Raw genomic sequence first — 12,500 nt, forward strand, 5'->3', positions numbered from 1 at the left:
CCAAAGTTCATATGCACGGACTACCTCATACTGGTGGTTTCTTGCAGCTTCCCTTATTCTTTATCTTTTTATGTCCTTTTTTGTGACGAGATCGCTAGATTATATCTGGGACTGCAGCTTTCAGTAAAAAAAAAAAAAAAAAAGGAAAAGAAAAGAAAACATACAATTTACATACATCATGAGTAATTAAGGACTTTTTTTTTTTACATCAAAGGGGAGCGGAGAACGCAGGCTCAGTGATAGATGGTTCACAGTGATAGATGATTATTTTTTATGAGCTCGGAGTCCTATACCTCACCGCTTTAGTATATATATATACATATATATATATATATATATATATATATATATATATATATATATATATATATATATATATATATTTATTTATTTATTTATATATATATATATATATATATATATATATATATATATATATATATATATATATATATATATATATATATATATATATATATATATATATATATATATATATATATATATATATATATATATATATATATATATATATATATATATATATATATATATATATATATATATATATATATATATATATATATATATATATATATATATATATATATATATATATATATATATATATATATATATATTATATCGTTAATGAATGAACAAAAACCTTGGCTTATTGTTTTTTGTGGACTTTTTGCAATGGTAAAAACGAGTGTTTCAAATATTTTTTGGCTAAGGTAAGCAAAATAACTTTCATTCTACCATTTCCACTCTGGATGGCAATCATCACGTTATCATTGTGATCTCAGTCTCAGGATGGTCCTAATGATAATATGAAGTGTATATGCAGCAAATAGTAAATTACATACACATAAGTCAATAATAAAAGTCTGGGAGGAGTAGCTAGCTCGGTCATCGCTTAGCCGCGCATGTGCTGATATCGACTGGATATGCTTGCCACAAACCTCTGTATAACTTGATTAAAATCGGAATTAATTTCCATCACCTATCCTCTTTTACTATCATAGTGTTATGCCGCCGACAGAGATCGAGATCTTATCACAAACATAGAATACAAGTCTTGTATTAGAGTAATCTCATGCATGTACTACGGATGCGATATGACTGTGAATTGATAAATTAACCAAGACCTGAATTACGAAAGCATCTAATTTCTTATATGTATTTTGCAGTCATCCAGACTTAGTTTCAGTCCTCAAGATGTAGTCATCACAACGTATACAGAGAATCATGCGGGACGAGCATCCAGAAGGGACGTGAAAAACAAAACAAAACACGCGAGTCGGGCACTGGCAGCTCCCACACCAATCCTCTCTTCCCCTCCCCCCCATCCCTCTACAGCCGCGCTTCCGCGGCAATGAACCATTCCGATGTCAAGATGGCGTGGAGACAGGCGAGTGCGTGTCTCTCCTTGGTTGTGTGGGTGTGTTGTACCAATGTGTGTGTTGTCAGTGCCAAGGGCAAGTCTCCGGTGCACTCTAAGGGCCCCATCTCTGACAGACTAGCCACCGCTTCCGATATTGGCAATGTCACAGCTCCCAGTTCCACCCTTCCTGCAGCTGACACAGCTAGGAAGATACTTTTAACGACAGACGACGGCACGGACAGCCAACAGGAGGCGGAAAACTCGCATAGGCACGTGGGCAGCAGTGTCAAGAACAGTAGTGACGGAGAGGCACCTGTCACGGAGGCGGCGAGCAAAAGGAACACAAGTGTGCAGGGTGGTGGCAGCGGTGGTGATGGTGGTGTGTCGGCAATTATAAGGGGATTGCCACCCTCGTCCTCGTCCTCATCAGCCACAGCAGAACAGTTGAGGTCAGCTACTTCCTTAGCAGGCACCTTGGCTTTGCTGCTCATCTCTGTGGTGATCGCCGGCGCGCTGTTCGTCATGGTGATTTGCTTCATTCACAAGTGGAGGGAAAACATGGGTACGGGGTGAGTGTGCTGTACCTAATGGTCTTGTTTATTATCGTTAGTGTTTCACAATGCTTGTCTTCGTATTTAATAATCAGTAACAATAAGTTGGGTTAAATATACCAGTTGACTTATTTATTCATTTACCACATACTTGGGATTCTTGACACAAGGGGTGTAGATGACTGGCACGGTGAGGTTCATAGTCAAAACAGTATAATGACGACTATGGTGGCACAGCACCATAATCATTCAATTCTATACATATGTTGCTCCTAAGGCTTTGGCTAGCTCTCTTCACCTGCTGCTTCAGCTTAGTACATGCGTATACTTCATTCAGTAGGGAGTTGATCTTTCATTAATATAACTTAAGTTTGCAAATCTACTTTATGCATAGTCATTTTGACCATGTTGTAAGCCTCTAACATGCCCCCACTCCTCTCTCTCTCTCTCTCTCTCTCTCTCTCTCTCTCTCTCTCTCTCTCTCTCTCTCTCTCTCAAACAAGTCACTCCAGCATCAGGTCACTCCGGCACCAGGTCATTTGAGCTTGAGCTTGAGTTGGGAGTCACCCAGCACTTGCTGTCGGTGTACTAAAATAAGACCTAGATTGGAATATGCAAGAGTTGTGTGGACTCCCCATAAAAAGAAACACATAAGAAAATTAGAGAGACTACAAAAAATGGCTACAAGAATGGTTCCAGAATTTAAATGTGTGTGTGTGTGTGTACGTACTTAATCAGCAACGAGAACAGCCACAAATATACCAATACAGAATATAAGAGAAAAATGTATATCTAGACATGCTATTTTTTTTTTGTCATTATATACCAATAAAATAACAAATAAGTGTAAACACACACACACACACACACACACACACACACACACACACACACACACACACACACTGCAAGAAGACCTAAATAAGATCTGGGAATGGAGTAAAAAGTGGGAAATGGAATTCAGTGTGAACAAAAGCCATGTCATGGAAATGGGAAAGAGTGAAAGACGACCCGTGGGAATCTATAAGATGGGAGATGGAGTAGAACTGGAGAAAGTTAAAAAGGAAAAGGACTTAGGAGTGATGATGGAAGAAAACAATCAACCAGTAAGCCATATTGATAGAATTTTTAGAGAAACATATAATTTGCTAAGGAATATTGGAATAGCATTTCACTACATGGACAAAGAAATGATGAAGAAATTGATAAGTACTATAATAAGACCCAGATTGGAATATGCAGGAGTAGTGTGGACCCCTCATAAAAAGAAACACATAAGGAAATTGGAGAGACTACAAAAAATGGCTACAAGAATGGTTCCAGAATTTGAAGGGATGACATATGAGGAGAGACTAAAGGCTATGGATCTACCAACCCTGGAACAGAGAAGGGAGAGAGGAGACCTGATACAAGTTTATAAATTGATCAACGGAATGGACCAAGTGGATAATGAGAAACTGATCCTGAGAGAAGAATATGACATCCGAAGCACAAGATCGCACAGTAAAAAGCTGAGAAAAGGAAGATGTCTGAGATATTGAAAAATATAGTTTCCCCCAGAGATGTATTGAGACGTGGAACAGTTTAAATGAAAAAGTAGTGTCTGCAACGAGTGTGCATACTTTTAAAGTAAGATTGGATAAGTGTAGATATGGAGACGGGGCCACACGAGCATAAAGCCCAGGCCCTGTAAAACTTCAACCTACATTGTAGGTAAATTCCTAAAACAATTTATATGTATGTGTGCATTTTTTGTTTTGTTCATGTAGGTTCATCATGTGTGTCTCTGTTCATTGCCAATAAATGATCTTTTTATTATATATTTGTTTCAAATAAAATATATCCTCTACATGTGAAAAATATAGAAGTGTCCCAGAAGGCAAAAAAAATAATCCAAGGAAAAAAGATAAATACATAATAGATAAGTGTGCATATGTACAATATCTATATCAAAACATGATCCATACATGAGTAGTATTACATTTTTTTGTTTTCATGTTGGTAAAATATAGATCACAGAATAAAGTGTGGCTGATGAAATGTCTGATTAGTGCATCACTAAACAAATAAATGAGGTGAAATGAGGAAGAGAATGGGTGTTGACTATTAGTAAGGTAGTTATGAGAAGAATACTATTACATTTTGTGTTTTCATGATGTTTAAATCTAGATCACATCATATTCTTAGCTGGGGGAAACCTATTTCTGCATAATGCTGGCGTTATTTCCTCCCAGGCCTTCTTGTTGTTCTGTATACTGGGAGCTCGTCGTTTAGACACAACGACAGGTCTCCCTTCAATGAGAAAGAGGGGAGTCACTCGTTTTCAGCTAAAAAACACTAGCTAATGGGGAATCTTTTATCTCCTCAAGGCTCAAATTCCGCGGGAGCGAGAACGTGCACATGTCGCACGCTACTCCGGTACCATAACAAAGCATTCGGCAAAGTATGTCTACTTATGTGTCTATTCATTCAAGTAAGTTAATAAAAGCATCATAGCATTTACTATAGTGGCTATTTTTGATAAGGAAAAGCATATATACTGGCATATACAAAATGTCAAGGACGCCGATTTTCAATAACCGAAAGCTCTAGATGACAGTGTTACCAGATAAGCGAGTTTCAACGTTGGGTGTGATCTGGCATCACCACAAGGTAGGGAAACATCGTGAGACGAGCATACGGCCCATAGTGTCCTGTCTCCATGTTTCCATTTATCCAGTTTTTCCTTAAAGTTATGCACATTGTGTGCTGTAACAACATAACTCAGTGCATTCCTCTTCACCATTCTGTGTGGAAAACTGTATTTTCCAATATCCTTCACACACTGCCTCATCCTGATCTTCTTTACATGATCTCTTGTCCTATTTTTTTCTGTCACCAGCACCAGGTCTTCTTTGTCTATCTTTTCAATGTCATTGACTATCTTTTACATTATCAGATCTCCTCGTTATCTACTATCTTGTAAAGTTGGTAGTCCCATTTCTTTCAGCCGTTCTTCATATGTTAGGTCCTTTAGTTTTGGGACCGTCTTTGTAACAATCTTCTGTATCTGTTCTAATCTTCTCATATCTTTTTTAGAGTTCGGAGACCACACCACTGCTGCATATTCCAGCTCTGGATGTATCATGCTAGCGATAATTTTTTCCATCATATCTTTGTCCATGAATTGAAATGCCACTCTTATATTAGTCAACATTTTACATGATAATCCAAATATCTTACTTATGTGTTTTAGGGTTCAGATTTTCCTGTATAATCACTTCCAGACCTTTTTCCTCTTTAGTCTTTATTATTTGTTCCTCTCCCATCAGATAGTTCCATACCAGTCTTCTTTTGCTATTTGGTAGTTCCATTATGTGACATTTCTTGGCATTAAACTCCAATTTCCACTTCTTACTCCACTCATAGATCTTGTTTATATCTTTCTGTAACAGCACGGTCCTCCCGGGTTTTGATAACTCTTAGCAGCTTTGCATCATCAGTGAATAAATTAATGTAACTGTTTATCCCATTGTGAATGTCATTTACGTAAATCTGAAACATAATGGTACCTCTAGATACGAGTTTAATTGGTTCCAGCCCCTACCTAGTAACTTGAAGTTACTTGTATCATGAGTTATTAATTCTCATTTAAATTTACTGAAACCCTGTTAATTCATTCCAGCGAGCAGAACAAAATGCAAAATACCCCAATTGACTTGAAATAAATATGCAATTAAATTGCAAAACATACATAATTAATTACTAAACATAAGTGTAGATAATAGATAATAGTAGCTGGAATATAATGTTGTTTTGTGAGCGCTTGCCAGAAGACAGACGACGGTAGACAACGCGTGTTTTTATTATTTACCATTCTAAATACTAGAAGTGTATTTAAAGTAAAGGGAAAAGCAAAATATAATAAGAGAAAGCAAAAAATGATAGAGAAAACAACAAATCAAAGAATATGTAAACACAACACTCACTGCGACTCTGCCTTCACCACTCACACCACAGTCATTCACCATCTTCATCTGAGCTTTTCTTTTTATCAAAAATCCACTTATCAAGAATAACCCTACAGTATAAAAGTAAACACTAGTAAAAAAATAAATGCAGGATGCCAATGTCTTCACCCCTCACAAGCACACGCCGTTGCTGTCCACCTCCTAGTCAAGGACGTCATCATCCACCTGCGTTTCCTCTGCTTCCTCCACTTCCATGGGATCTTCCACATCCTCTTTTGGTACTACATCTTCCACTGGTGTTGTCTTGAAAAACTGCAGCATGGTGGTCTGGCACTTTTTCTTGGAAAATTCATTTTGCATCACTGTTTAGCAGAAGAGTGTGTCCATGGCAGCGGAGCTCCCACCAATTGGCTAGCTGTGGAACTCTGGTGCGCAGTTTGAAATTGCGTCTGGCTCTCAGTTTGAAAATGCGGTTGGGCCAAATTGCGTATAAGCAAACTGATTGCGCAAATTTAATTAATTATAATATTTTTTCGGTTGTGTATTGACAAAAACGCATAAATCAAACACGCATAAATCAAGAGTTACCTGTGTATATATACGTGTGTGCGTGTGTGTGTGTGTGTGTGTATATATATATATATATATATATATATATATATATATATATATATATATATATATATATATATACAGTAAGGTCTCGGTTTACGTCAGAGTTACGTTCCTGAAACATGACATAAGTCGATTTTGTACGTAACTCGAGTTTCCGTACATTTCAAAGCATATTATCGAATTTTCAACCAATCATTGTTTATGGTCATTCAGGTAAGTTAAAGGTTATATTGTTATATTATTTACAACTATATAGGAATATGAAACACAAGTTTGTTTTTGTTGTTGATTAGGGCCACGAACGCTAAGGACTGCAGGTTGCCGAGAGGGGTGGCCCTGAGGCCGCCAGGAGGGTGGGCAGGTCGAATGTTGTGACGCCCAGGGCAGACAGCTGGGAGCGTAGTGCAGTGCGGTGGGAGTAGAAGCGTGGGCAGCGGGGCAGGAAATGCAATAGGAAAGGGCAATAGGGATCAGCAGACAGGCGCAGACGGTGCAAGTGAGCTGCGAGTGTCGTGTGGCCCAGGCGAAGGCTCCGGAGTTGATATTGTTGTGATGGGTGTGCGAACCCTCAAGGTCGTGAACCTCCCCGTTGTCATGGTAATGGGCTTCCCATTTTCTTCTTCACTCCCTCACACACAGCTGCTGCCTCCCTTCTCATGTCTTTAATTACGTCCTCTTTTTCTTGTAGTGTAATGGTTTTCCTTTTTTTAGCATCACTGCTGTCACTAAGGAGTTTTCTCTTTGGTGCCATTGAGCAAGATACTAAGAACTTGAGTCAGTAAACGCAGAAGTAGGATAACGCTCTTGCCAGGGGCGACGGTGTGGTGGAACTGAGGCAAGGTGTTATTGTATTCAAGCGTGAGGTGGGCGGTGTGACGGGTAACCACCAACAATAACAATAAATTTCGCGCTTTACAATTTATAAATTTTCAATTTTTTTTTATCTTAAATTGCCTTATAGTGGACTGACGTAACTACGAGTTTGACGTAACTTGAGACCGACGTTGCCCGGGACTTTAGTGTATATATATATATATATATATATATATATATATATATATATATATATATATATATATATATATATATACAGTCAACCCTCGGCTATCGCGACTTCCGCTATCACGTTTTATTGCTATCATGCACCCATGAAAAGCTGCTAAAATTTCATTATCGCAACCTCAGATGCCTGCTATCGCGTGCCCAGCCATGACGTCATGGGATATCTGAGCGCTCATTGGCCAAAACCGCCTTCCCGCCAAGATCAATTCGGCTATCGCGTTTTTGGCTATAGCAATGCTATTTCGGCCCCAATTGGGCGCGATAGCCAAGGGTTAAGTGTGTGTGTATATATATATATACATATATATATATATATATATATATATATATATATATATATATATATATATATATATTCAGGGAATCCTCGAGTTACGACGTTGATCCGTTCCTGACATGCATCGTAACCTTTTGTATGTTTAATTCTTTGTAGAGAGTCCAAAATTCTCCCTCTTATTTCCTTTTCCTTTGACAGTTGTGTTCCTATAATCTTCATCTAAAAGAAGAGTAATTGCCTTGTCGGAACAGTAGCTGCACGCAGACATACCTACTGCATTTTAGACGTATGGTGTGAACAAAGACATTTTGATGGAACGCAAACGGAACATAACTGTACTGAGATGAACTGTGTAGTGTGAATCAGCCCTATGTCGTTACCGGAGAATTCGTTACCAGGACAGTTTGCTACTATGTCATTTCCCTACAATATATAGTAGTCAGATAGGACATGTGGAAATGAGTACAAGCTACAAAAACTTGTATTCAGGAGAGACCAAGGTAGATATTGGTTCACTAACATAGTACTATATATATTACTACACTTTTAACTTCATCTTTTTAAAAAGAAAATACTTTGAATGTATCTGATAATAGACTAAATAACAGTGTTACATACTTTTTTACTTAATCTTTTAAGTAAATAGATATTATATCTGATAATAGACTAAATAAGAAATAAGATTTGTTTTTGGAATATTTCATTAATAAATTTCATTTATCAATGTGTTTTATTATATACACTGGTAGCAAAATGACACAATAGTAAATTGTCCTAGTAACAAATTCTCCGGTATCAAGATTGTTGGTAGCTTAGTGTCCTGTATCAAACTGACCTAGAACCTCACAACACAAGTTTTATTCCTCTGGTGTATTATAACTCACTGCAATGATGTGGTTAAGGGATAAGGGAATCTTTCATATAAACATAAAAGCCTCAGAAATCTATTGTTGCCATTACATTACTACTATGATGATTGTTTCTAAGATCTTTATACGATAGATACTTTGTCCCTCTCCTTATGTTTCCACAGTTCTCTCTCTCTCTCTCTCTCTCTCTCTCTCTCTCTCTCTCTCTCTCTCTCTCTCTCTCTCTCTCTCTCTCTCTCTCTCTCTCTCTCTCTCTCTCTCTCTCTCTCTCTCCTGATCCATGACCGGTCTGTGTTGTCAAATCCTTCTACCTCTCTTACCTTCTATCTGTCTCTCTTGTTAAGTCCTGTGCTGACCCATCATATGACTTGTCGGCAGCTACTGAATCGATCTACCATGACATGCATAAAACACCAACTGAGTTACTGGATTTTAGTAAGAGTGTGAAGTGGCCTTGAAGATATGAAGTGGTGGTCACAATGGAGGCCAGTGATGACTGTAGAAAATTTATGCTTATGAAGAAAAGAAAGAAAAAAAAGAGCAGACTCGACAGTGACAAAAGTGCAAGTCTACATTTTTGCTAATTCAATCATATGATCTCAGGTGGCCCGTTTCCCCTCACCTTCCCTCCGCGAGTGTTGTCCAGGGATCAGGCAATATTGATAGCAGATGTTCCCTATTGCCACCAGAACTTCTCTGTGCAGCATAAACTGGTCATTAAGACCATCATTGATGTGATACAGGACAGAGAGACTGCCAGATTCCTGACAGAAGGCATCATAATGAAGCTGATGGACATCACTGGGAATGGCATTTGCACCAAGGTAATCATTCAGATTTGTCTCCACTTTATCCCTTTGAGTAATATAGAGGAACACTCCTCAATTCTTGGGGCAATAAAGAAAACACCTACCTCATGGAGGAGGAGCCCAGGAAGTAAGTGATTGCCATGTGACACTCAGCTTTCCTTGAGTGATGTGTGCAAGGTGAAACATTTCTTAAGGAAACCAACATTCTGTAGCAAATGCCAGAGGTCGGATACAGTGAGAGGCAGTGCAACCACAACATTCATTGTGACTACTGTGCAGAGAATGATGACTTGAAAGAATGCAAGGAGTGCATAATGAGTGGGGAGAGAGTCATAGCTAAATGTGCCAACTGTAAGTTGGAATACAATACATGGAGTGTGAAATGTTCTGTTAGACTTGGAACACGTGTCACCAAAGCCTAGGAATCGGATTAGTCCTTTGCCTCCAGCCATGCACAGTCTCCCTGAGACCTCACCTCAGTAGCCTATCCCTTCCCTTACACAGGGAGGCCAATATCAGATCAGGTCAACCTTTAGCACCTGCCATTCACCTGACATCTCCACTGCCCCAGGCAGCAGCTACTAAAATGCTTGGGCCAATTCCCACCTGATACCTGGCCATCCTTCCTTCCATCCACCATCCCCACCCATGTGCTGGGAAACTGCGTACCATACTGGCCCAAAGGATTGAGACAGTCCCTCGTCCAGTCCTCATACCATGCCAGATGTTCTACGTCATCCCCAGCCCCTTGCACCCAACACCTTAAAGGACAACAAGCTGCAGCAGGAAGTGGAGTCACTTTGCGACGAGATGAAACCATTCCACATGTCATGCCACACCAGTGCCCAACACCATAAGAGACAATAAGTTGCAGCAGGAAGTTGAAGCAGCTCTACTTGTTATACGCTGCTCTGCAGGAGTATTAGGATCTTCAGGTTCTGATTACCTCTTTGATTAGCCAGCATGAATGTGAAGATGTCCCAGGTGATCCACACAGTACTGGTAAGTGGCCAGCATCATTGTAAGAAACAATGTGAGGCAGCAGTGCCCACAGATGCCAACATGACTGCCCGTCCCCCCTACAGGAGTCATAATTGTAAAAAAAGCTTTACAGATGGAGCCCAGCATTGTTTGAGCCAGGAAGTAATGGAGCAGCAAGTGGACCTTTCTGCATTTCAAGCTTCTCAATGAACACCCCCATGTCCTCATCAATTCCCGTCGCCAGCCAGTGACCTAGGTTCAGGGGAAGGACAGTGGTGATCCAATGACTGTGTCATCTGACACTTGGCAAGACCATAATCTCTCAGTCCCTCACGCCCTTGGGCTGACGGAGGAGACTCTGTCACCATATATCTAGGAGTTCCTCAGTGAATATTCACTGACTGGCAGATTGTGAGGACTCATCACACTGGTGAGAAAAGATTCTCTGGGCACCCTGATACATAACCCTCCAAACCTAGGGGAATCCACCTGGGTTATCCCTATGGTGGAGAACTGGGACTTGCCATCTTGGAAAAGAGGAACTTCTGTCTGTACACTATGTGTACATGATCTGGTCTTGAAATGTCTGGTATTCTCTAATCTTGCAGACTTTACCATACACTTTATTAACACTCTTTCATAAATACTGTGCATACCCAGGCTTCTGTGACACATTCTCATAAATAACCAATGTTTTCACACCTCTTTTTCCTTCTGTTTATTCTGTTCTCCTGTAGTATCCATTCCAACTTCTATGTGATAAGACTGGCTCTTGGGTGATGTCTTTTCACAATCTTTTTATATTAATCATATACATTGAATAAAAGTAATGAATCTCTTCTCTCTCTCTCTCTCTCTCTCTCTCTCTCTCTCTCTCTCTCTCTCTCTCTCTCTCTCTCTCTCTCTCTCTCTCTCTCTCTCTCTCTCTCTCTAACCCCACCCGACCCCACCTTCCCTCTCTTCCTTCCTCCCACCCTTTTCCTCAAACTCTAGCAGCATACATACTTATCATATCCAACAGCCGGTATCCACGGGTGGTGTACTCAATGCTGCGGCAGAGTGAGGATGAGCCCGAGGATGTTCTTGGAGAGATCCTCATCAACATAGGTTTGGCTGCTCCTGGGGACACACGCCCCCTCACACCCTCATCCTCCTCATCATCCAGTCGCTGCTCCCCTGCACCTGCTGACCCAGAGGTAGTGATGGCAGTTCTTGTAGTATAAGCAGTACTGGTAATAGTAGCTAGTAATTAGGAAGCACTTGTAAGATAGTATAGTGATATAATATACCGCGCGTGTTGTCACAGTCTGTGATTCATCACCGTCTGTGCACAAGGCGTGCGGAGAGGCATTAATACTTCATAGAGAAGTGGATGGAATTGTCCTTGTGGGCGGTTTCTCTAGGGGGTATTAAGGCCTCGCTCTGTTACACATAACATCTACCATTTATAAATTCTACTTGGTTGGGTACAGGAAGAGAAGGAGTTGCTGAGGAGATTCCCTTACAGTGGGGGAAATTATACACTGTTGGCGACCTTGAAAGAACCTGAGGGTTACGGCGGCTGTGAGTTATAGTAGTGGGGACTCTGGAGTGTTTTATAATCCCCACTGTACTGACCGTAACGAAGTTGGCGATTTTGCCAGAATAACAACACTCTAGTGAGCTGTAGCAGTTAACCGCAGCCGTGGCGTGTACTTAACAATATATATATGTATATATACATGGATTACTTTTACTGTGTTACACTTGATCAGGTTTGAAAAAGAAAACATCTTGTCGGTCGATGAAAGTAAAAATATACAAATTTAATTTTCATGATTTATTACAAAAAGAAAAGTTGAAAAAGTGACTTTGCCATATAGTGTATAAATAAGAATTCTTTGGAAATAAAAGTAAGAAAATTGGATATTCTCTAACTGAAATGGTTGCTCTTTCTAAGAAATAGTGCATAGTTCTTAATTTGCTTCCTAATTGTGGTGCTCTGACTGAATGAAAACGA

The 12,500-nt window shown here is 39.6% G+C and overlaps 1 protein-coding gene across 2 annotated transcripts in view; it reads left to right on the forward strand.

Moving 5' to 3' along the window:
• Positions 1-1,256: 1,256 nt before the first annotated feature.
• The window catches only part of LOC123518156, a 33,364-nt gene continuing 22,120 nt past the window's right edge, over positions 1,257-12,500 (forward strand). Inside the window, exons 1-2 of one of the 2 annotated variants that reach the window (XM_045278853.1) lie at positions 1,257-1,836; positions 11,523-11,697. In XM_045278853.1, the coding sequence (XP_045134788.1) occupies positions 1,379-1,836; positions 11,523-11,697 (633 nt within the window). In that variant the 5' untranslated portion in view covers positions 1,257-1,378. Of the gene's footprint in view, positions 1,957-11,522; positions 11,698-12,500 lie in introns of both variants that reach the window. The other variant, XM_045278852.1, reaches the window with a different exon arrangement.

Source organism: Portunus trituberculatus, chromosome 43, assembly GCF_017591435.1.
Source record: "Portunus trituberculatus isolate SZX2019 chromosome 43, ASM1759143v1, whole genome shotgun sequence".
Taxonomy (NCBI): domain Eukaryota; kingdom Metazoa; phylum Arthropoda; class Malacostraca; order Decapoda; family Portunidae; genus Portunus; species Portunus trituberculatus.